Source organism: Triturus cristatus, chromosome 4_1 (genome assembly GCF_964204655.1).
Source record: "Triturus cristatus chromosome 4_1, aTriCri1.1, whole genome shotgun sequence".
NCBI lineage: Eukaryota > Metazoa > Chordata > Amphibia > Caudata > Salamandridae > Triturus > Triturus cristatus.
The window spans coordinates 1,112,915,032-1,112,941,394 of record NC_140585.1 but is presented as its reverse complement, the minus strand read 5'-3'; the positions used below and the strand labels follow the sequence as shown (position 1 = coordinate 1,112,941,394).

The 26,363-nt window shown below is 42.1% G+C and overlaps 1 protein-coding gene across 1 annotated transcript in view; it reads right to left on the bottom strand.

Moving 5' to 3' along the window:
• COG5 (component of oligomeric golgi complex 5) overlaps window positions 1-26,363 on the bottom strand; it is a 1,436,183-nt gene that overhangs the window by 864,360 nt on the left and 545,460 nt on the right. Inside the window, exon 7 of the mRNA XM_085654126.1 lies at window positions 3,103-3,233. Within this exon, the coding sequence (XP_085510252.1) occupies window positions 3,103-3,233 (131 nt within the window). The remainder of the gene's footprint in view (window positions 1-3,102; window positions 3,234-26,363) is intronic.

Below are 26,363 nucleotides of genomic sequence, written 5' to 3'. Positions count from 1 at the left end.
CGGTGAAAGATACGGGGTTTACACCCAATCTGCCCTCCCCAGGAGGGGCAGAAAGCCCACCAGACACCAGGGCTTTTTATATTTAAAAAAAAACAAACGGGGGTTGGCTTTTTCAGGTATCGAGTCACAACAGTTTTTTTTTTTATTTGCTCCCAATCTGCCCTGATGGGTGAAGGCAGCGGGTGCAAAAGCCCATTAGATGCCCAATGTTCTTTTTTTTCTTTCTGCTGTACTCCCACACCTAACGCCGAAATAGTCCTGCTTTTTCTTCCCTGCAGGGTCAGTATGGGGAATTTACAGCCATTTTCTCCCAGGGAGGAAGGGGCAGAAATTTCACTTGATGGCAGATAGTTTAAAAGATAATTGGGAGAGAGCGGGCCTGTCCCCGTCTTCCTTCTCCCCTTTTGGCAAAGAGCCCAAGATCTGTAGCCCTCCCCATGGCAAGCATGAGGAAATGTTGGTGCAATTTTGATATATGGGTATTCCCCCATTTAGTCTTGCCATGGTGGCAAAAAGACTGCATGATGCTCGTAGTTAGGGCTGCAGGTCAGAGCCATGATGGGCAAGTCCTGCATACCATTCTGTTTCTTACATTTTTCCCCTGATGGTCTTGTGGGCTGTCTGAACTCCCCTAGGATCAGCAGATAGGTGGTAAATAGACCAATATTCTGTGTGGGAGTGGAGGGGCAGGCTCAAAGCCCATCACACTATCAGGGAAAAAGTGATAAAAGGAATGGGGTGTGGGTTTGGGCCATCCTAGCATCCTGAGGACCAGACAGTATTTCTGCCTAGTGGTTGGTTTATTCACTTACTGCCAGTCCATATGTCAAAACTACATCCAAAGAAATCGCAATTTCCACTCACTTGCTATAGTGAATGGCCATACTCTTCAGGCACTGGGTCAGCCAACAACCAGGGAACTTCACCAACCCTACGCATTTCTGAAACCTAAGACCAAGGGGAATCCAGGGTGGTGTAGTTTGAGTGGATCCCATTATGTTTTCTTACCCAGAGTGGCTTGCGAACGTCTAAGACTGGGAGGAAAAAAACAGACTATTTCCCCCATATTTTTGCGACCGAAAACGTGCGCACTTCCAGGCAAATGCCAAAGTCTTACCACACTGCGTTCCCACTCTTCTCCCAACTGAGTAGCTTTCTTCAATGTATGTGTGAACCTAGTGCACGTCCAAGTAAGGGACAATAACTCACTGTTGACACCACATAAACTTTACATGGTCCACGTTTTGACTCGTTACTGTTCCAGGCGAACAAGTGGGGTACCATTGTTAAAAGCAAAAGTGCGGGAACACTAAGTGAGAGGAATTTGCCAATCCCCAGAAATTCCAGAACTTTCCCTCCCAAACAATTGGGAAGAATAAGTCGTTCTAGCCTACTTTTGATATTTGCAGGACATTCATAGTAAGAAATCATATTTGGAAACATGCAAGTCACACCACCGCGAACCCCTCAAGTTTTCATTTCAGAAATGTGTGGGGTTGTAAGCTGTCCTTCATTGCTGACCAAGTCTAAAATCTGCAGGTTCTCACATTGCCAGAATGAGTGGATCTGAAAGGAAAAATCTTGGTGGTGGGCCAGTGCATTTGAGGGGAATTTCAACCCACCTACCACCAGTGAGGTACCATTGTTATTAGAAAAACAGTGGAATCACAGAATATATAAAAAAAAGTTAATCTTCCTCAGTATTAGAATATCCCAAGGCTGGATCCTAAAAGCTTTTAGTTTTTATATTAATCATACCAAATACCAGTGGGTGGACAATCCGCTCTTTGCAAGGTTCTCTGTGGCAAAGCAGTGTACAAAAGGACTTTGTCAAGGCTTTTTTTATGTGTACCTATTTATTTCCATTAGTTGAGTGATCCACACAAATGACACCTTGCTGAACTCCAAATTTTGAATACTTTTCATTCATTTATAGCTTATTAGGTTCTCCAATGGCTTTGACACCCGTTTGTACCACAACCTGGAACTAGGTATAAAAATAATTCATTACCACTTAGATAATAGCAAAAATTGTACTGTGGTAAAAAAGTCCCCCCACCCAACTTTGATACTGAATGCTGGGAAAAGGGTGCTCTTACCAGAGCAAAGCTTTTGAGGATGCCATTTAAAAAAAAGAAACATACTTTCATGAACACATTTTTAATATTCAAAACAAAAACAAATTGCTACATTTTGGGTATTTTCTCAGTTCCCCCTGTAGGAGTCTACAAATTCTGGGTACCTTTATAATCCCTAACAACCAAGATGCAAATTTGGCGTGGATATATTTGATCACCTCACATCTAGACTATGCAAATATTCTATATGCAGGGGCTCCAGCCTACCTAATCAAATGCTTGCAAATTGTTCAAAATGCGGCTGCAAGGGTGATTGGTAATATCCCATATCGCCACTCGATCTCACCCCACCTGAAGAAACTCCACTGGCTTCCAGTGATTAAACGTATTCAGTTCAATTCGCTGGTTTTGGCTTTTAGAGCAATTCAGGGTCGGGGTCCAGCCTACCTCAGAGTTCGACTTAAGCATTCCCAGTTCAACCGTTCAATTAGATCGAATCATCTCTGCCTCTTGATGACTTCCCGTTTCCGCCATTCTAGAATGGGTGGCAGAGCTTTTGCAGTAATTACTGCCGAAACCTGGAATAGCCTGTGACTGTTCCTGCGTATGGCTGAATCTGAAACCGTTTTCTGATGTGTCCTGAAGACTTGGCTGTTTTCCAACTCTTAGCCTTTTATTGGTACCTGCAACTACCGACTGTGCTAGAGCCGGGACACCCCCGTTGGGTTTAGCTGAGCGCTTTATAAGTTTCATAAATAGATAAATATTTCTTGTGGAACACAAGCTATGAGAACTTAAGCATGAACTGACTAAACATCAAACAAGCAATGTGTCGGGGGGGGGGGATATGGTGCCTTGGCACTTAAGTATTAACACCTTTGTGCACTGAACTCTAAAATGTACCTCTTCAAAAGTACAGGTATGTTTTCCTTTATTTAATAAAAGGTTAGATTTTTGTAACGTAAATGTAACAATACTCTCTCAGAAGTCTATGCATAAATACAAATGAATATATGCTTCTTACCTGCGTCTCAACTCCCTGCTCGAGTAAACGCTTAGCTTGATTTTCCACCTCTAATCGTGCTCTTGCAATAAAAAGTAGGTCGTTTTCAATTACTTCAATTCCAGAGAGGTCAATTCCCTGCGACAGATAATCTGCAGAAGCAAATAAAAAAGCTTAATATTTAAATGAATGTCATGTTTGACTGTGATGCAAGGTCAATTGAGTAAATAATGTTATACACTACTTTGGTCCTTTTCAAAATTATTGCGCTTTTAAGACTTATCATTTTTGGCTCTTGGTCCACAGAATCACACCACCGCAAACTAAAACTGTCATCAAAAGAAACCATGCCTCACAGGAGCCCCTGAATCTATCTCTCAGTAGGCACTTTACAATCAATAGTTGTGTATAGCTTTTTATGAAATGTGGGTATTTTTTCCTCCAATACAGCACCTTCTGTACTGCAATGTAAAAAATAGTATTTTATATGCTCACTGTGGCAAATTCAATGTATGACAAATGGCAGACAGTTCGAAAGAATAAGAGCAAGCATTAAACTCTCCCTTCTGCAACTAGATACACCATGGCAATAATCTCTCCAGTTTGATTTGACCTTCAAGAAGAAAAGACTCAATCTCAGTCAAGTAACCAAAATGAAAAACAAATATTCTTTCAGGTGTACAGCCTTTACTTGGTTCTATCCTCGCGGGATCTTTAAGAATCAGATCTATTTTAATGTGAATATTGCTAAGGATTTTCTTAAAACGTCCATTCTTATTTCTTATATATGGTCAAACTATGGAGAGGTTTATGATTTACTTACTGATCATGCTACAAGGAGGATTTTTTATTTTTTTTTTTAAAGTGTAACATATTTCCGAATATATGTGCCCTAGTATTGCTGGCGACAATGCAATTATCTCAGATCAACACACGCAGTAATACTGAGTGTTTTATTCCTAAACATTGCAGGAGCTAACCAATCCGACACCTCAACTGGAGTAATCAATAAAACGTAATTTGTATAATATATCCATATCACTTATCACTGTATCCCTCTTACACAAAATGGACAGTATTGTTTTCATTTAGAAAGCAAAATGTATTACATCTTTAAAAACTTGATCAGCATCACAAAATGTAAAAGTACCTCTTACTTCAGGAGAAAAACCTGATATAAAGGTGCATGTCAATCAATAAAGCAGAGTAATAATTGAATCTGTAAAATCTGATCATATGTTTAAATGAATATCGTAATGGAAATAAATCCCACTTCTTCCTAAGAAGTTAAAGCTCATTCTAACAATTTTTGAGTAGATCCCATCTCTTTAAAATTGGTCCAAATTTCTGTTTCCCCCCCAAAAAATCCTTATTTTCCATATTTTCGTTTTACTAACTATTTTGACCCTTCTGTGCAAGCTGGGAATTTTTTAAGATCTCCATTTCTGAAGGATCAGAGCCTAGCCACTAGTAACATGAAACAGATCATGCTCTAGATGGATTTCTTTTGTCAAATGTAAGAATGTCCAAAAGGGTTCCCCATTCAGGAAACAATAGCACATTTTCCAAAAATGTAAACGGACGACCAAAGGAGCTGTATTCCAACACTCTCCAATCACATATTTCCAGCTGCCTGGAACCCATGCACTATATATGAATATATCATTAGCAAATATACTAACCTGTCCTAACTATATGCACTCCAAAAGTAGATGCCTACCTTTGAACACTTCTTCGAACTCAACTATCATGGCACACTGTACTACGCAGAACTGAAATTTTTACAATTTAATATAAGCTCTTTCTGCCATACTCCCCCCCCCCCCGCAATAAAGTCTTCCTTTTAGTTCCAACATACAATTACTCTACTGAGTATGCGTTATTTAACTTTATTCTCTCTTCAAAAAACACATTCAATGTAAATGGATTATCTCTGCAGCCACTAGGCATGTTGAGTGGTTTCCTTAGTCCCTTACAAGTTCACGACCAATTACGGAGAACCTGGGCACAGAATCCATATAAATCATAAGGTCTTCCACAATAATTGGCACTACATCAAATGGCAGAAACAGCGAGTTATTCATAGTGAGCACAACATCCCCTACTTGTTCTTCTACTTTTCTCACCAAATAGGAGTCAACTTCACCACTCATTTTACAACTTTTTGCAAACAAACATTCTTGCTGCAAATCCTATGAATTACTAAGGAGAAAAAGGCAGTCTTTAGAATAGGCCATAACCATTGAGTCAACAGACCTGTAGCATAAACGAACATTTACTCTTTTATCAACTTTACTGATGCTCACCTTGCTAACCTTGTATTGCAGACCCCAACATACATTTTGTTTTTTTAAGAATTACTGTGTAACCTGGTATTGCCTGCGCGTGCCCATATTTAAATAGTTCCTAGTTTCTCTCCACTCTAATATATGTTGCACACCATGGTGTGCTACACCATTTTCACTATTAGCAATTGCTTCTGCAAGGCTACGTCCACTTGAAATCAGTTCTTAAAAGCATTAGTGCTTTTACAATGAAATACATATTGATTACTCTTGCGCCTTATTACATGCACATAAAAGCAAATCCATATCTGATTAATTCAGCTTATTTTTCCCCCCCTTTGTCAAGTGAAGGATGATGATTCTTAATGCCAGTGTAGTGATGTTCAATCAAACAAGACGTTTTAATTTAAATAATATAGCATGGTTAGGTCCTACACAGCACTTCCTCTTTCTTGCTTACTTCTACATTGGACTGATGCCACGCTACCACTTTTAGAACACATCTATATTCAACTAGCCAATCCACAAAAGGCTGAGTGGTAGGAGTGTCCATGGTAATACAATACTAGAGCTCAGACACCTACAAACAGAGCTATATATGTCCTTATTATAAGGCCCAACAAAGACAATATCACGCAGGCATCCGGATTGTTTGATTTTCTCTGTTACAGCATACCTATTTGAGGCCCTGCAGATATGGAGTCTAGGGGATCAATCAGCAAGGCATTGGAGTCCCCAGGGTTTACACTTCACTTAAGTCAAACTGGATTCCTAATTACTCCTCTCCCAAACCATGCAATCCCTAAGCATAACTGACCTGAACTGAATGCCGATAGGAGACTGGCTTACCTAAATAAATGAAGCGCCTACCCTAGTAAATCCTATCTCTAGATATCCTTCAGAGATTTTCTAAAGCCTTCTCTTTGGCCAGTCCACAGAGCTATCATAAAAGGAATAAATGCAGTCTGGTGCAGGAATGCATATATTGCTTACTTAGCTTGCGTTAAGTAGCCACTGAGTCTCATGGAGAGTATATACATATCTTATCCTGGGATCGATGCTGCCCACAGAGTGATTGGAACTGACTAAACAATTAAGAGTAGGGCAATTGTAAAAAGATGCAACGGCCAGGGTTAGAATGGTAAACAATTTCAGCTAAACTCAACAAGAACAACCTGGACGTGTGGCATAATGGAAGCTGATGCTCAGATGGAGAAAAGTCCCAAAGAAGGCAAATCACAGGACTATGAATGCCTTTACAGTACCACACCTCAAAAGGACAGGTCATTGTATGTTGCTGTACTGGCAAACTGCATAAAGGGATGGGTCAATATTGGTACAATCAGCAGTTGACACTTTTATGCTTTTCTTCCCTTAAACCCATCATGTGAAGCTCCTTGTGACCCTCTACAGTTTACTATACCAGGTTCCTAGCTCAACTTTTGGTCCTGCTTACCGTTTATGGGAAAAAGCAGCACAAAGCTATTCTTGAGTCGGTGTAGACTTTGGCCACCTGCAAGATATCGAGGCTGAGTTACACCACTTTATCTTCACTACCTACCAATCAGGCTACCCTAGAAGGATAGAGTTGTGGACCAGAGATAACAGGAAAAAAGTGACAGGGGTGAGAGAAAAGAAGCGAGAAGGGGATCAAATAAAGTATTTCAGTTCAGGAATATGTCTAGGGTTCCACTGATCACTATGTAACCTAACCTGAGTAGTACCGAGTTCAATCATTGAGACATGCCACAGATGGGACATTTCTATGCTTAGTTCAGGTGTCTCCATAAGGGGCCAAAAAGGCCAGAGCCATAGCAGATTTTTAGGATATCAATGTCAGATACATTTACAAATAATGCATTTGAAGCATTATCAATAAGCCTTGTTCGGAATTTAAAAAACTAACTTGCGCAAAGCTGTCATACAGCCCTTCTCCAGTACAGCTCAAACCATGTGGAGCTCATTACTAGCTGATCTGAGTTGCTCTAAAGACTTCCTTCAGTTTTGCAAAGGACTAAAAACATACTGAAGCTGCCCAAGTTCATCTCCTTTGCTGGCCCCTGATTGCTTGATTTTTTTTCCCACTCATCTTTAAATTCCCTGATCTTCCCCCGACTCCGCAGTCCTCGTCTCCCACCCTTCATCTTTGCCTGACTACACATCCTACTCAACTTCTGCCCTCTCTTAGCATATACTCTACATCCTTTCTACTCCTGGTGTCTCACTGAACAGGTTGCCTTCACTGTTCTCCTTATTACTCAGTCAACCTCTCTCTTTCCCTAGACCCTCTTCATATTCTTCTTGAATTCTGTGGGTATTACCCCTTCCAGCATTTAACCTCTCTCTGGCCTTGTATCCCACTTTACTCTCACCCGGCTTCTTTACGAAAACTCTTGGTTCATTTCTACTTGAGGTCTCCCTTCCTCAAGTTCCCTCACTATTCATTTGTCCTAAAATCTTTCCCTTACGGTTTTCTATTCTCCTAAATCTGCCTTTTTCTCCCCACTCAATCCTGTGCAACATCAACTTGCTGTGCTCTTTATTAACCATTCTCTCTCCTCAATGGTCCATTTTGAGACTAGTTTGAATCCTTATTATCTTTATTGCGTCATTAGTTACATGACGGTTATATGTAAGGGATTAAATCAACCCAACCTGTTCTACTGTACACTACCTAGACACCCATTTGGAGGAGTTGCGCATTATAAAACGAGAAATAAGAAAGTAAAATGAATGCATCTACATAGTACTAATTTACACTGTCAGTGGGAACCCTAAAAATCTGTCTTGGATCAGATACACCAGACCCTACACTGGACACTCAAAACTCGGTGTATGTCACGCACACATAAGTCTACTTAAACCAGAGCAGTAAGTGAGCCCTGCTTTGCAAACCGCCTACACACAATACCCATGTAGTATTCAATTACCTGTCAGGAACGAAAAACAGACAAAATTGCAATCACACAACATATGCCTCACGGTGTTTTTTTTCATACTTTTTGATGACATAATGCCACAACTTTTAAGTAACAAAAGATTGACAGGGCAGTCCCATGCCCCCCACCACTCTCTTTTCAACATTCCCAAAACTGTTACGACTTACAATTGGTTTGTTCTGGCCCAGCTACGTGTCACCCATTTTAGCATTTTAGTCACAGGGACTACCAGCCATGGGATAGAGATTCAGCCAGTGTGGGTTCGCAGCATGCAGAATTCCACATCATTTGACAGTCTTGCAGAGATGTATGCAAAAATGAGTCACGGGGTGGGGTCCTTCGGGATTAACAGGATATTTTCCACACAGCAATGCAAAAAGGTTATTCAAATTGTTTACGATTGGTAATGTAATGTGAGAAAAATAGTATACCTGGAATTTTTTCAAGAGAATAATACACGAATCAACAATCTAAGGCTATATGATGGCATGAGCTTTTTAGAATATATTGTACCGCAAAGGAAAAAACTCTTATTTCTCTGGCATCATGCCATTTGCAAAATAAAAGCAGTAAGTCACAAAAGTTGATATTTCATAATGTGCAGTGTTGTTGTTTGATGCTAGCTGCTTCGCAGCTTTTAGAAAGGGTCTTTCTTGTTGCTTAACAAAGGCTTTTGAGTTGTCATATTTGATACAAGGTCACGATCTAATGAGATTTACGATACATTGATCACATCACAGGTACTAATCTTTTTTAATAACATAACATGAGTCAAAGCGCAGAAAGGAAAGCTAGGAGAATATCGACATTAGCTTTGAAGGGTAGACGCACATGTCATTTGAAATAAGTCCAAGGATGGGTGTATTTTAGGAAGAGTTTCAGTCGTTTGTGTGGTACAGTCATCACGTGTTTTTGGTTGAAAAAAAAAGATGCTTCTTCAAACAATCAAACTCAAAAAAATCAATTTAAAAACAAAACTATTTATGTGGGTCATGTATATCTAAGTTGAATATTCTACGGTGTATACCATACTAGGTGTTTATAACCATGTTTAGCACCAAACTATAGAAAAAATATACATTTTAAAATCCCTATAGATATTCTCATGGTACTTTATTATATTACAATTTGTACTTATCAAAAAGATCCCACAGGCATTGAGGACATCCATGAAAATATTCTCTTTAAGAGGAATTAGTGATATGTGGAAACTACCTGTACTAATTACTTTGTTACTCAACTTTTTAAAAGTCAACCTATTCAATAAAACTCATACGTGAGGTCAAACCGCAGCCATGCAACACTTGGCATATCCTTGCAGGTCCGAGCAAAAACACATTGTGCCAACTCAGTACCCTTATTAACGGTCAACTTACAATCTAGTTGTACTTAATCAATGTTCTACTAGTATAGAGCATAACTGGTTTATAAACATTCAATCTAAAAAAAGTCTTTAACAGGAAACGAAAAAAATAACTTCGAGAGGATTAATTGCAAGAATCGAACCCTAAATATACAAAGCTCAATATCTCTGATCCACCGTAAGTTACAGTTGAGCCACCAACATTTTAAGATTCACATTGTACTTGTTAACTATCAATGATAGTAAAACTCTGAGCCGCTTATACACTTCAATTAAAGGAAACTAAAAATAAACTTCTCAATAGGTCCCATTGCAGGAATTGATCCCCAAAGATACAGTGCTCATATAGCTGTTATCTGCCGTAAAGTGTTGGTGAAAACCGCTATCAAAGCAGTTTCTTGTCCTGCTGCTCTGTAGTATGGTACACACATACTCAAAATGAAATAATCATGACATAAGAGTGAGGTCTGCACTAACATCCTGTAGTGTAGCACATTGCCCAGGTTAAAACTATTGAGGTGGCGTGGAAAGTCCAGATCTAAGATTAAATCTGTATGTTAAAATACAATTAACTGGGTTCTACATAGTAGATCAATTTCTTCTTATGAACATGTCGCACCAGTCTGCTTTCAATAACAAATGGTCACAAAATAGACACTACGGGTCAAAGGTTGTGCAATACCACTTTCTGCAAAGTCTTGAAAGTCAAAAGTCATGCTACATCATGTTCTCAGAAGTCAATTGGTCGAAGTATGTTATGTTATGTTATGTTATGTTATTAAAAATTTATAAAGCGCGCGTACGCCCAAGGGCTTCTTGGCGCTGGTAAGATAAAAAACATAACAAGAGGTGAGTCTGCCGGAAGAGTTATTTCGGATAAGCTTTTGTGAAGAGGTGAGTTTTAAAAGCCTTTCTAAAGGCAAGGAGGTCTTTACTCTGTCTGAGGGCTAGTGGTAAAGAGTTCCATAGGGTGGCTGCCAGGAAGTGGAAGCTGCTGCCGCCTTGTCGTTTTTTCTTGAAACGAGGAACTTCTAAAAGGTCTTTGTGGGCGGATCTTAGGTTCCGTGAGGGGACATATCTACCGATCAGCTGTCTGATAAATAGGGGTCCCTTGCCTTGCAGAGCCTTAAAGATAATGCACCCGGCTTTGAATTCGGCTCTTTGAGCCACAGGTAGCCAGTGCAAACTCTCCAGGCCTGGTTTGATAGGTTCCCATTTGGGTACTTTGCAGATCAGCCTGGCGGCCTGATTCTGCAGGTACTGTAGTCTTTTAAGTTGTCCTGCAGGTAGGCCTAGGTATAGGCTATTAGAAAAGTCAATGTGGGAGAGGACTAAGGCCATGACTACCTGGATTAAGGCGGAGGGAGTGAGGAAATGGGCGATTTTCCTGATTTTCCTTAGTTGGAAAAATCCAGAGGAGACCACGGTACCAATTTGGGATTTTAGCGAGAGGTCCCCGTTGATGGTTATCCCCAGGCTTTTCACAGTGGAAGATTTCTTAGGGGGAAGACCCATGTCCGACGGCCAGAAGTTAGGGCTCCAACTGATTTCGCTCTTGCCGGGCAGAATCAACTCAGTTTTCCCTGGGTTTAACTTGAGGTGATTTGAGGACATCCAGCTCTGGATTAGGGTCATGGTGGCTTGGAAGTCCTCCACCGCGTTAGGGGAATTGAGAACAAAGATAAGCTGTAAGTCATCTGCATAGTTATATACAGTGACTTTGTGCTTACTCAGGGCAAAGAGGAGGGGCCGCATGTACAGGTTGAACAACAAGGGGGATAGTGAGGAGCCCTGGGGCACCCCACAGAAAGACTTGACCTTGGCGGCAGAAAAGGAGCCTAAGCGAACCGATTGGGTGCGTTCGGAGATGAACGATTTTAACCAGGCTAGGGCAGAGTCTCTGAGACCCGCCTGTTCGACACGGTTGACCAGAATGGAATAGTCAACCGTGTCGAATGCCGCGGACAAGTCGAGAAGTACTAAGGCTTGATGAAGGTTGTTATCAGCGTTGGACCTCAAGGTGTTCTGGACTGCCAATATTACTGCCTCAGTGGAGTGACCAGGTCGGAAGCCTGCTTGGTTGGGTTGGAGATATTCTGTTTCCTCCACGAAGTTAGAGAGGCAGTTGGTGACGTGCGCCTCCAGCATTTTCGATAGAAAAGGTAGCAAAGATATGGGCCGATAGTTCGTAAGGTCGAGCGGGTCGATGCCAGGCTTCTTGGTGAGGGGAATCAGTAAGGCCTGTTTGAAGCTGCTAGGTACTGTCCCTGACGTGAGAGAGTCGTTGAGTAGGGATATCATGCTGTTGGGCATAGCTCGACCAATTTCTTTCATGATATGGGGGGGACAGACATCCATAGGGGATCCTGATTTGACTCTAGACAATAATGTCAAGAAAGTTTTCAAATCAATAAGGGGATAGGAATGTAAGGTTGAGGGATTGAGATAGATGTCATCCACTGGGGCGGATGATGGGAGTGTGGAGATGTTCTGCTTAATCGTTAAGATCTTATCACGGAAAAAGTCGTTCAGGGAGTTGCATAACGCTTGTGAGGGAACTACCGGGGGGGAAGTTCTATCGTCGTTGCAAAGGTCGTTCACAATCCTGAAAATTTCTTTTGACTTGTTGGTAGAGTTGAGGACTTTAGATGAATAGTAGGTTGTTTTATGGTTCTGTAGAGTTTTTTGGTATGTCTTCCTGGCTGAGCAGTATGCGGCTTTGGCCAGTGGACAGTACTGGGAGCGCCAGGTTCTTTCCTTTTGCCTCACTTCTAATTTCAGTGTTTTTAGTTCGGGTGTAAACCATTTATGTGCATCCGGGCTCCTTGAGCAGCTGAGATGCGTGAGGGGAGCATAGATGTTAATCGCTTCAGTGAGCCATTCATTGAGCCGGCTATCGGCCTCATCCACATTGTTGCTGTCGAGGGGGGGGGAGTTACCCAAGAAGTTTAGAAAGGCTGGCATATGCATGGAGGACCATTTCCTGATGGTTTTACTGGATTGTAGTTTAAAGTGGGTTGTCTTATCTAGCTGGAAAGAGAAACTTATGCTGTGGTGATCGGACCAGCAACAGGGTTTTATGTCTAATACAGATAGGGGCAGGTTCAGAGACCAGATTTGGTCGAGGCTGTGGCCCTTCTGGTGGGTCTCGGTGTGGATGTGTTGTGTCAGGTTAAGATCACAGAAGAGTTCGCTCATCTCTGCAGCTTGGGGGTCCAACGATAGATTGTCGAACCAGAAATTTAGATCTCCAACCAGGAGTAGTTTAGGATGGTTAGTAACCAATGGTGCCAGTAGCTGAGCTAGAACAGAAGGGAATGTAGCCATGATTTGGGGAGGGCGATATAATAGGACCAATATAAGTGAGCCATTGGGGGTGTCTATTTTGGCGACTATATTTTCTGTATTAGGTAAAGGCAGAGAGGGGAGCTGTCTGAGTTGGAACTTTTTATTGACGATTATTGCTGCTCCTCCCCCAGTTTTTCCGCCTGGGCGGAGTGCTGATAGAATATAGTAGTCTGCAGGTAGGGCAGCTAAAATATCCGGTAGTGAGTCCGGAGTGAGCCAGGTCTCCGTCAGTAGCAGCATGTCAGGTTGTTTGTCCATGAGTAGCAGAAATATATCAGATTGGTGCTTAATCATGGAGCGGGTGTTAAGATAGATACACCTGAGCGTGTAGGTGGAGCAGGGTGTGGTCGTGCGCATAGAGTACTCAGGAGCAGGGGCGTTCGTGAGGGAGGCAGAGTTGCCTATACCTAAGTGAGAAATGCGTTTAGCTGCGTGATAAGGGACAGGTGGACACGTCGTGGCGGTTGGGCGCCATACCTGTAGTTCAGCAGAAGTATAAGTGTAGTGGCTCGCAGGGTCCTTGGCCCTTGGTCCCGGACGCTCGCGGACGAGCGCAGACGAGCTTGCCTTATGCGCGCCTTCGGCGCGCATTCGTCGCGCCCGCTGCGCTCGTCCGCTGCGCTTCCTGTATAGGCACATGATTTATAGCTGGCAGGGGGGATGAGATGTGGGCGTGGCCTGACCGGGTGGGCGTGGCCTATGTCCTGGGCAATGGCGGCAGGGAAACCAAAACAAACCCTCGCCAATGGAAGCTTGTATCTCAGCTGTCAGAGGGCTCGTGAAAGCGCGAAGTGCTCGGTGCAGGTGAGTGCAAGTTTTTAAAAGACTAAAGAAATTCTGTCACTTTCTATTTAAAATATGCAAAATCGCTCTACTCCCGGCTCAAGCCTCAGGAGGTTCCGTTTTTTAAGAAGTAAGACAGTCACTTTCGTTATCTCTATGTCTACTATGAGCTTTTGAAGCAATTAGCCACATTAGTACAGGCTAAATAAACACACACACCACAGTACCTAACAGGAACTCCTTGGTAAGGAGGAAAACACAATGCCACAGATGCCTAACAAGGTTTGTAAAAAAACGTAAAGCATCTTAAAACAGCCCATTTCCCAACTTTTACAAAAAATGTTTTTTATAGAAACACTTTTTTTTTTTAATTGCATAAAATACAACCAGTTTCTCTACTGGGATAAACAGTAAGTACATGGTCCAACCCAATCCTCCGCTTACCAAAGTTGTGACCACCCCTGGTAAAGAGTGGAGCCACAAGTCCGGCCTGGCTTCACATGTGCAGCCCGTGATATGTCCACCATTTCTTCCAAACGTTCGCGTATTTACGAGGGCATCCCTTTGCACTTTACAGAGGCGGCCCCTCCGTTGGAGCGTCGCCCCACTTAACACTTAACCCCCCCCTCTCATTCCAAAGCCCCAAATATGGAAAATAAATTGGTCATTTTTTTACCATATTATTTTTCATGCACCGTCCTGAACAGAGCATCAGCACAGGGGTGGGGCCGCTGCTGAGTGACAACAACATGCCAATCAGCAGGGAGAAGGGTGTGCGGCAAAGCACTGTTTAAAGGATGCATGAGTTTTTGGCCGTCCGTCGTGCGACGGCCAGCCATACATGTGCACTTTAAACAGCTATAACCAGCAAGCCAAAGCCTTCAGAGCCTTATGGAGCGCAGAGTGAGGCCCCCCCCACCAATCCTATGGCTGCTCTCATGCTGGTGAGAGTAGCCCTAGGATTGGGCAAGGGTGCTGCTGCTTTCGGTTCCAGTCCCAAAGAAGAGGTCTGGACTTGAGGATGTCATGTTTATGTATGTTAAGTTTATCTATTTTTTATCTATTATTTGCGTGCTTTAAAAAAAATATATATCCCCTCACGGCCTACTTACTATCAGTGTCTGCTATCTAGTCTCCTGCCTTACCGGCTTCTGTGATGGATTGGTCTGCTACATGCCTGTATTGCACTGTACCCCTTACCTGTGTTCCTCTCCCTTCAGTTCCGGCAATATTGTACGTTCAAATTATGTGCCTGTTCCAGCTCTGATCTTAATGGATCTGTTGCCCTCGTCATGTACTGTATAGCGGCCTGTCTTTGCACTCTGTAGTGTATTTCATTGCACTTTTTGGTTTCTTGTTTGTATGCTTTATTGAAAATGACAAACAAAACAAAGAAAAAAAATATATATATATTTGTTTGAGCATCCATGCGTAAATAATGTCTTTTATGTCTATGAATTATTTGATTGGACACTGTCACTTTAAATGTATTGAGCACACGAAGTAATGCTGTCATGTGATCAAGGCAGGGAGCTGTCGAAACGCGTCATGGCGACATACTAAGGAAATAAAATAAGAAAACCAGCACTTAACTTGGGTCCACTCTCGTTTGTTGTTGAGAAACTTGGTGAGACGAGACTGTTTCTCATATATATATATATATATATATATATATATATATATATATATATATATATATATATATATATATATATATATATATATATATATATATATATATATATATATATATATATATATATATATATATATATTCACTGAAAAAACCATAGGTTTCACACATGTTATAGTTAGTGGAAATTTTACTGATAAAAAACCAATGAAATTGCCCCGTTATAGTTAGCGCAGGCAACTATAACTCACGCGACCACAATCCTCTGCTGATGCTAATACTGTATTTAGACACTTATTTGCCCATGTCTTCTTCCATACATTTTTAGCTATACATATATTACAAATATTTTTTTTTCATAAAGACACATATGTCATCAGCAGAGGATTGCGGTCGCGTGAGTTATAGTTGCCTGCGCTAACTATAACGGGGCAATTTCATTGGTTTTTTATCAGTAAAATTTCCACTAACTATAACATGTGTGAAACCTATGGTTTTTTCAGTGAATTTGCAAGGTTTTTTAAATGCTAATTCCTAACTATAACGTGTGTGAAACCTATGGTTTTTTCAGTGAATTAGTACGGTTTTTTAAATGCTAAGTTTTTTTCCCTTATAATAAGCCCTGTACATTTGGTGGCCTACGGCCACCAAAAGCACAGGGGGTGGGGTAAGTGTGGATAGTGTTTTTTTCCATTGTAATAAGCCCAGCACATTTGGTGGCCTTCGGCCACCAAAAGCACAGGGGGTGGGGTAAGTGTGAATAGTGTTTTTTTTATTTTTATTTTTTTACCGTACGCTTACCGTAAGCGTACGGTAAGCGTACCCCGTGAAATTGCCGAAAAAAAAATAAAACCGTTTTTGCACTTGGGGGATGTTTGGGGACTCCCTCCACATGACTATGTGGGAGGGAGTTGTCAAAACAGCCCCTTTACATGTTTTTGGGCTTCCGATTTTAAAAATCTCTCTCAGTGCGAGAGACAAAATGGCGGCCGCCGCTTCCTGGTTTCGGCCGATTCGAATGTTTACTAAGATCTAAGAGCCAATCAGAATCGCGCTCGCGCACGCCACCGTACGCTTACCGTAAGCGTACGGTAAGCGTACCGTAAGCTGGCTCAGATATATATATTGATTTAAAGGCTATTTTCTCAGAATCTACTGAACAGATTTACACCAAACCTACAAAAGGCACTTCCTTGACCTAGGGACTACCTCTCTGCCAAATTTTGAGTAATTCTGTTCAGCCATTCGGGCTGTAGCTCGTTCTAAAGGTCCTATGGAAAAATGCATGGGAAAAACGCGTTTTGGGACCCCCCTTTTATCTCAGCCCCCGCTTGACGAATCCCCCCGAGACTTTCAGGGTAGGAGCGGAGCGTAGCGCCCCACCTATTTTGAGAAATTCGCGAGGATTCGTCGACCGGCGCCAAAGTTATTCAAAATAGAATGTTGAGGTTTTCCTATGGAAACGTGGTCCTAACTATAACTACCTACTGGCGACCGCCAGTAGGTAATATATATATATATATATATATATATATATATATATATATATTCAGTGAAAAAACCATAGGTTTCACACACTTTATAGTTAGGAATTAGCATTTAAAAAACCTTAGAAATTCAGTGAAAAAACCATAGGTTTCACACATGTTATAGTTAGCTGGACATTTTACTCGTAAAAAACCAATGAAATTGCCCCGTTATAGTTAGTTCAGCTAACTATAACTCGCGCGCCCGCAATGCACTGCTGATGACGTCACATATTACATCACTCATGACATGGTCAGTGACATCACTCATGACATCACTGATGACATCTCAAATGACATCACTGATGACATCATCCAGTGAATGTGTATTTTTCTGAAAATTAAATATGTTTTATATATGTATATCTCAAGGACGATGGAAGAATAAATGGGTATATAAGTGTCTAAATGGATGATTTGTTTTTGAAAAATTGATTGTATAACTGACTGATTAAGTGTATCTTAGTGAATACATGGCTTAGTGAGTAATGTTTAAATATGTAAATATCTGTATCAGTCTCTCACTTTGTGTATAAGTGGCTGCATGGGTTGGTGAGTAGCTACATGGGTGTCTACATAGGTTATTAGTTGGTTTTTTGAGTATCAGTCTGAGTGTCTGCATGGTTCGGTGGGGGGTATTACGTAGTGCATAGGTGCATGTATGTGTTGAACAGAGCATGTGTGCAGGACTGCATGGGTGGATGAGTGTGTGTATGGGTGTGTTAGTGAGTGAATGACTGTCTCAATAGTGTCTTTATGAGTAACTACATATGTTTAAAACTAGTATATGTGACTATTGGTGTATATATGTGATTATATGTGAGAGATTGAAAGAGTTCCTGTATGAATAAGTATGTGTTTCTATAAGTGATTGTTTAAAAGACTAAGTATGTGTAAGTTTCCGTAGAAGTAAGTGTGGTGGTGTGTGTATAACTGTATATGCAAGTAAATGTATGTTTGATTCTTTATTAGCATGAGTGACTATGTGTGTGAGTTGCTCTATGGATGAGTGGCATTGTGTAACAGGATGTATAGGTGTATGAGTACATATGATGAGTGAGTACATGTATGAGTGACTGTATTGGACTGTTGGTGAATGAGTGGATGTGTATGTGGATCTTAGAATTACTGAAGAGGTTGTTGTAACTGTTATTGGTATGTCCATTGTTTTGTAAATTTTAGTCTCTATTTTTGAATGTGTGTGTCAAAGGTTATATTAGGGGAAGAGGAGGTCTGCCACTCTATCACAAGGATGATGTCATCAGTGATGTCATCAGTGATGTCATTTGAGATGTCATCAGTGATGTCATGAGTGATGTCACTGACCATGTCATGAGTGATGTAATATGTGACGTCATCAGCAGTGCATTGCGGGCGCGCGAGTTATAGTTAGCTGAACTAACTATAACGGGGCAATTTCATTGGTTTTTTACGAGTAAAATGTCCAGCTAACTATAACATGTGTGAAACCTATGGTTTTTTCACTGAATTTCTAAGGTTTTTTAAATGCTAATTCCTAACTATAACGTGTGTGAAACCTATGGTTTTTTCACTGAATTTCTAAGGTTTTTTAAATGCTAATTCCTAACTATAACGTGTGTGAAACCTATGGTTTTTTCAGTTTATTTTTTTCGTTTTTTTAAATGCTAAGTTACTTTACGCCATTCGTGGCGTGCGCGCCCACTTAACGCCACCAAAAGCACAGGGGGTGGGGTCAATGTGGATAGTGGTTTTTTATTTCGATTTTATATTTTTATTATAATTTAATGCAATTTTTTTTTATTTCATTTTTTGTAAGCCTTTTTTTAATAATTTATGTACTATATCCTGCATTATCGAAAGGTTTTTTTTAATGCATTTTTTTCCGTGCGCGTACGGTAAGCTGACGCTACGCGCTTGTAAAATACGCGTACGGTAAGCTGACGCTACGCGCTTGTAAAATACGCGTACGGTAAGCTGACGCTACGCGCTCTGGACGTAATTAGTGCAGCGCGCCTACGTGATACGTGCGTGCCGTACGCGTATACCCGGAAGCAACGTCGCGGTTACGCAGGGGCGTGTAATGCGCATGCGCGATACGTGATACGTGCGTGCCGTACGCGTACACCCGGAAGCAACGTCGCGGTTACGCGGGGGCGTGTAATGCGCATGCGCGAAAGTGACGTAAGCGCTGCGTAAGCGCACCGTAAGCGTCACGTGCGCGCACGGTAGGCCATGTGACTTACAAAGAACACTTTTTATTGGTTGAAATTACTTTCACTTCCAGAAACTTCCCACACCACACCCATTCCCCTCTTTACTGCTTGAAAGAACACTTTTCATTGGTTGATACTACTTTCAGTTCCAGATTCTTCCCACACCACACCCATTCCCCTCATTTCTGCTTGTGATTCTCTAGGAGCAGGAGCTGGATTGACATTGGGATACAATGGCAGAACAGCAGAGCTCTTCTGAGAGTGAGGCCAGCAGCACCACCATGATCCAGAGAAGGAGGAAACAAAAGACTTCTTTTGTATGGGAGTATTTCACTTTTCCAGAGGGGGAGAAAAAGGTCAATGCTCCAAAGGTCACTTGCATACTTTGTGATCGTGTTTTATCAAGAGGAAATCCAAGTAGGAAATATTCCTTTGGAAATCACTCTATGATGAGACACCTTCAGGACAGACACCCAAGGACCTTTGCTCGACATACTGGAGAAAACTCTTCAGTAAGTCACCAGAGCCCAGCCTCAGATGCTCAGCCGAGTACATCATCGGCAGCTCAGCTGAGCCCTTCCTCTGTTGTTGGAGCATCACCTTCTTCTTTTCCTTTGGACATCAACCCTCGATTTGCGAGTGTTGAAATGAGGTGTACAAAATGTGGTGGTCTTATTGCTTTTGGGGAGGTCAGTCTTCCCCTTATTAACAATAAGATAGACCAGCATGTTTGTAGACGCTCATAATACTCCCATTCTTTCTTTCCTCCATCCCTGTATGAACCCAACGGCTCTTATAAGAGCCAACCTTACCTCACAATTTTTTTTATTTTTTTTTAAGCTTCCCTTTTCGCAAAAATTTTTTTTCCGTGCGCGCACGGTACGCGTAATTCCGCAGGTCGCCGTGCGCGTACGCTACGCGCATACGGCGATTTTTCGAAAAATAATTTTTTTTTATTTTTGCCCTTGAGGGTCCTTCTGGGACCCCCTGACCAAGGCTAGGGGGTCAGGAACTGTCGAGCCTGCCCCCTTTTCACATTATCCACCTTTTTTTTTCACCCCCCTGACAGTTCGAGAGAGAAAATGGCGGCCGCCGCTTCCTGGTTTCGACCGATTCGAATGTTTACTAAGATCTAACAGCCAATCAGAATCGCGCTCGCGCACGCCACCGTACACGTACCGTAAGCGCACGGTAAGCGCACCGTAAGCTTCCACAGATATATATATTGATTTAAAGGCTATTTTCTCAGGATCTACTGAACAGATTTACACCAAACCTACAAAAGGCACTTCCTTGACCTGAGGACTACCTCTCTGCCAAATTTCTAGTAATTCTGTTCAGCCGTTCGGGCTGTAGCTCGTTCTAAAGGTCCTATGGAAAAATGCATGGGAAAAACGCATTTTGGGACCCCCCTTTTATCTCAGCCCCCACTTGACGAATCCCCCCGAGACTTTCAGGGTAGGAGCGGAGCGTAGCGCCCCACCTATTTTGAGAAATTCGCGAGGATTCATCGACCGGCGCCAAAGTTATTCAAAATAGAATGTTGAGGTTTTCCTATGGAAACGTGGTCCTAACTATAACTACCTACTGGCGACCGCCAGTAGGTAATATATATATATATATATATATATATATATATTCACTGAAAATACCATGGGTTTCACACACGTTATAGTTAGGAATTAGCATTTAAAAAACCTTAGAAATTCAGTGAAAAAACCATAGGTTTCACACACGTTATAGTTAGGAATTAGCATTTAAAAAACCTTAGAAATTCAGTGAAAAAACCATAGGTTTCACACATGTTATAGTTAGCTGGACATTTTACTCGTAAAAAACCAATGAAATTGCCCCGTTATAGTTAGTTCAGCTAACTATAACTCGCGCGCCCGCAATGCACTGCTGATGACGTCACATATTACATCACTCATGACATGGTCAGTGACATCACTCATGACATCACTGATGACATCTCAAATGACATCACTGATGACATCATCCAGTGAATGTGTATTTTTCTGAAAATTAAATATGTTTTATATATGTATATCTCAAGGACGATGGAAGAATAAATGGGTATATAAGTGTCTAAATGGATGATTTGTTTTTGAAAAATTGATTGTATAACTGACTGATTAAGTGTATCTTAGTGAATACATGGCTTAGTGAGTAATGTTTAAATATGTAAATATCTGTATCAGTCTCTCACTTTGTGTATAAGTGGCTGCATGGGTTGGTGAGTAGCTACATGGGTGTCTACATAGGTTATTAGTTGGTTTTTTGAGTATCAGTCTGAGTGTCTGCATGGTTCGGTGGGGGGTATTACGTAGTGCATAGGTGCATGTATGTGTTGAACAGAGCATGTGTGCAGGACTGCATGGGTGGATGAGTGTGTGTATGGGTGTGTTAGTGAGTGAATGACTGTCTCAATAGTGTCTTTATGAGTAACTACATATGTTTAAAACTAGTATATGTGACTATTGGTGTATATATGTGATTATATGTGAGAGATTGAAAGAGTTCCTGTATGAATAAGTATGTGTTTCTATAAGTGATTGTTTAAAAGACTAAGTATGTGTAAGTTTCCGTAGAAGTAAGTGTGGTGGTGTGTGTATAACTGTATATGCAAGTAAATGTATGTTTGATTCTTTATTAGCATGAGTGACTATGTGTGTGAGTTGCTCTATGGATGAGTGGCATTGTGTAACAGGATGTATAGGTGTATGAGTACATATGATGAGTGAGTACATGTATGAGTGACTGTATTGGACTGTTGGTGAATGAGTGGATGTGTATGTGGATCTTAGAATTACTGAAGAGGTTGTTGTAACTGTTATTGGTATGTCCATTGTTTTGTAAATTTTAGTCTCTATTTTGAATGTGTGTGTCAAAGGTTATATTAGGGGAAGAGGAGGTCTGCCACTCTATCACAAGGATGATGTCATCAGTGATGTCATCAGTGATGTCATTTGAGATGTCATCAGTGATGTCATGAGTGATGTCACTGACCATGTCATGAGTGATGTAATATGTGACGTCATCAGCAGTGCATTGCGGGCGCGCGAGTTATAGTTAGCTGAACTAACTATAACGGGGCAATTTCATTGGTTTTTTACGAGTAAAATGTCCAGCTAACTATAACATGTGTGAAACCTATGGTTTTTTCACTGAATTTCTAAGGTTTTTTAAATGCTAATTCCTAACTATAACGTGTGTGAAACCTATGGTTTTTTCACTGAATTTCTAAGGTTTTTTAAATGCTAATTCCTAACTATAACGTGTGTGAAACCCATGGTTTTTTCAGTGAATTTGCAAGGTTTTTTAAATGCTAATTCCTAACTATAACGTGTGTGAAACCTATGGTTTTTTCAGTTTATTTTTTTCGTTTTTTTAAATGCCAAGTTACTTTACGCCATTCGTGGCGTGCGCGCCCACTTAACGCCACCAAAAGCACAGGGGGTGGGGTCAATGTGGATAGTGGTTTTTTATTTCGATTTTATATTTTTATTATAATTTAATGCAATTATTTTTTATTTCATTTTTTGTAAGCCTTTTTTTAATAATTTATGTACTATATCCTGCATTATCGAAAGGTTTTTTTTAATGCATTTTTTTCCGTGCGCGTACGGTAAGCTGACGCTACGCGCTTGTAAAATATGCGTACGGTAAGCTGACGCTACGCGCTTGTAAAATACGCGTACGGTAAGCTGACGCTACGCGCTCTGGACGTAATTAGTGCAGCGCGCCTACGTGATACGTGCGTGCCGTACGCGTATACCCGGAAGCAACGTCGCGGTTACGCAGGGGCGTGTAATGCGCATGCGCGATACGTGATACGTGCGTGCCGTACGCGTACACCCGGAAGCAACGTCGCGGTTACGCGGGGGCGTGTAATGCGCATGCGCGAAAGTGACGTAAGCGCTGCGTAAGCGCACCGTAAGCGTCACGTGCGCGCACGGTAGGCCATGTGACTTACAAAGAACACTTTTTATTGGTTGAAATTACTTTCACTTCCAGAAACTTCCCACACCACACCCATTCCCCTCTTTACTGCTTGAAAGAACACTTTTCATTGGTTGATACTACTTTCAGTTCCAGATTCTTCCCACACCACACCCATTCCCCTCATTTCTGCTTGTGATTCTCTAGGAGCAGGAGCTGGATTGACATTGGGATACAATGGCAGAACAGCAGAGCTCTTCTGAGAGTGAGGCCAGCAGCACCACCATGATCCAGAGAAGGAGGAAACAAAAGACTTCTTTTGTATGGGAGTATTTCACTTTTCCAGAGGGGGAGAAAAAGGTCAATGCTCCAAAGGTCACTTGCATACTTTGTGATCGTGTTTTATCAAGAGGAAATCCAAGTAGGAAATATTCCTTTGGAAATCACTCTATGATGAGACACCTTCAGGACAGACACCCAAGGACCTTTGCTCGACATACTGGAGAAAACTCTTCAGTAAGTCACCAGAGCCCAGCCTCAGATGCTCAGCCGAGTACATCATCGGCAGCTCAGCTGAGCCCTTCCTCTGTTGTTGGAGCATCACCTTCTTCTTTTCCTTTGGACATCAACCCTCGATTTGCGAGTGTTGAAATGAGGTGTACAAAATGTGGTGGTCTTATTGCTTTTGGGGAGGTCAGTCTTCCCCTTATTAACAATAAGATAGACCAGCATGTTTGTAGACGCTCATAATACTCCCATTCTTTCTTTCCTCCATCCCTGTATGAACCCAACGGCTCTTATAAGAGCCAACCTTACCTCACAATTTTTTTTATTTTTTTTTAAGCTTCCCTTTTCGCAAAATTTTTTTTTCCGTGCGCGCACGGTACGCGTAATTCCGCAGGTCGCCGTGCGCGTACGCTACGCGCATACGGCGATTTTTCGAAAAATAATTTTTTTTTATTTTTGCCCTTGAGGGTCCTTCTGGGACCCCCTGACCAAGGCTAGGGGGTCAGGAACTGTCGAGCCTGCCCCCTTTTCACATTATCCACCTTTTTTTTTCACCCCCCTGACAGTTCGAGAGAGAAAATGGCGGCCGCCGCTTCCTGGTTTCGACCGATTCGAATGTTTACTAAGATCTAACAGCCAATCAGAATCGCGCTCGCGCACGCAACCGTACGCGTACCGTAAGCGCACGGTAAGCGCACCGTAAGCTTCCACAGATATATATATTGATTTAAAGGCTATTTTCTCAGGATCTACTGAACAGATTTACACCAAACCTACAAAAGGCACTTCCTTGACCTGAGGACTACCTCTCTGCCAAATTTCTAGTAATTCTGTTCAGCCGTTCGGGCTGTAGCTCGTTCTAAAGGTCCTATGGAAAAATGCATGGGAAAAACGCGTTTTGGGACCCCCCTTTTATCTCAGCCCCCGCTTGACGAATCCCCCCGAGACTTTCAGGGTAGGAGCGGAGCGTAGCGCCCCACCTATTTTGAGAAATTCGCGAGGATTCATCGACCGGCGCCAAAGTTATTCAAAATAGAATGTTGAGGTTTTCCTATGGAAACGTGGTCCTAACTATAACTACCTACTGGCGACCGCCAGTAGGTAATGCGTGCACCTGCCGCCACTCGACCTTCTCGCAATGCTGAAAAGCTTCTGCTTGAGCCCCCCTCCTTCAAAAGGGAAAGATCGATTGCGCAATCCTTCTCAGGCAATGCAGTGAGAATCTGAAACTCGCTTCCCCCATTGCTGCGTGCCACCTCCTCTACCCGGATCTTCAAAGCTGACCTCAAATCTCTTCTCTTCCAAAGACACTTTCAGAACCAATACTTTCATTCTCAGGCCCCTCGAGGAAGTTTGCTCATCATTGTATTTTTTCTTGTACATTCCTCACCCATGCATGCTGTGTTGGATTTTGTGTTTGTGTACCCTTCCTTTGAAGTCTCCTGTTAATCTTTGTAATGTTCTATTGTGTAACACTTTTCTCTTGTAACGTAACTGGTTCTATTGTACAGCGCTCCGACACCTTCGGGTAATGTCCGCGCTTTATAAAAAGGCACTAAATAAATAAAAATATATATATTTTTTTAAAAGTACTTCTATCTTGGCGCAACAGTTCATGCCATTCGTCCAGGCCACTAAAGAAGGTGGAGCTACTGGGGAATTCATCTTCCCTATCAGCATGCACAGCCGCAACAATGTTCCATCAGCCTGGGGACCCCCTAGATCATCCAAAATGGGCAGTATTCCATTCTAGGTGTACGTCAGTGTGTGTTCTCACACGTGGGCTAAGATGGACATCGTGAGGTAGAAATCACTCATGGGGTTTGGCATAGAGTGCACGCAGGGGAAGCACAGGCCCGGGCTTATCACAAGCGAGGGGGGGGGGGGTATAACTTCCTATTTTACTAGGAGTCTCCAAAGTATTTTTCTGCCATACCATACTTACCCACTTTTGGAAAAAAAATGCTGTCCCACCATATTCTACGATACGCAGATTAAAAAACACACCCATCTGGCAGCTTTTAACCCCTTCAGTGCCCATGACGAGATAGTCTCGTCATGGAGCGCGGTTGCGCTGTGCCCATGACGAGACTATCTCGTCATGAACCCCGCCCGCTAATGCAACGCCCGGCACAGGGCGGGGCACTGAAGAGGTTAAGCATGTGAGGCAACCATGCATGGCAGATCCTTTTTATCTACAGTAGGATTTCAGTGCCTACAAACTAGCATACTTCTGGCCTTCATTTTAGGCACAGCTTGGGTTACCTACTTATGTAGGGGCACCGCTGATCCACAGCTCTGCGTAGGCTGATGAGGAAGAAGCAGGAAACAGCCTTACCTGAAGCTATTCATTCAAAAAGCAACAATCATTGGCAAAGTCACAGGTCTAGGCTTAAGTGCCTATTGACTTTGCTAATGAAATGTAACTGGAAAGTGGGCCGGGGAGGCGTTTAGGCAACGCAGAAGGCAGGAAGAAGCATACAGACAACAAATGAGGCATACCTAGAGAGTAGTGGGGGCGTGGCAGATGATGTGGCCTTATGACCCGGACTGCCGACTTTGGAACTGGGGAATCCAGTTCCAGTCTCCGCGTCGGCTCAACATCTGGGTAAATCACTTATTCTCCCACGCAACCTTGTAAAATGTAACTAATGACACTGCTGTGGAGTTCACACTACATGTAAAAAAATAAAATAGATGCCCACAGGAGTGTGATGCAGGGCTGGGGACACAGCACCACATGGACAAGTTTGCAACGTGG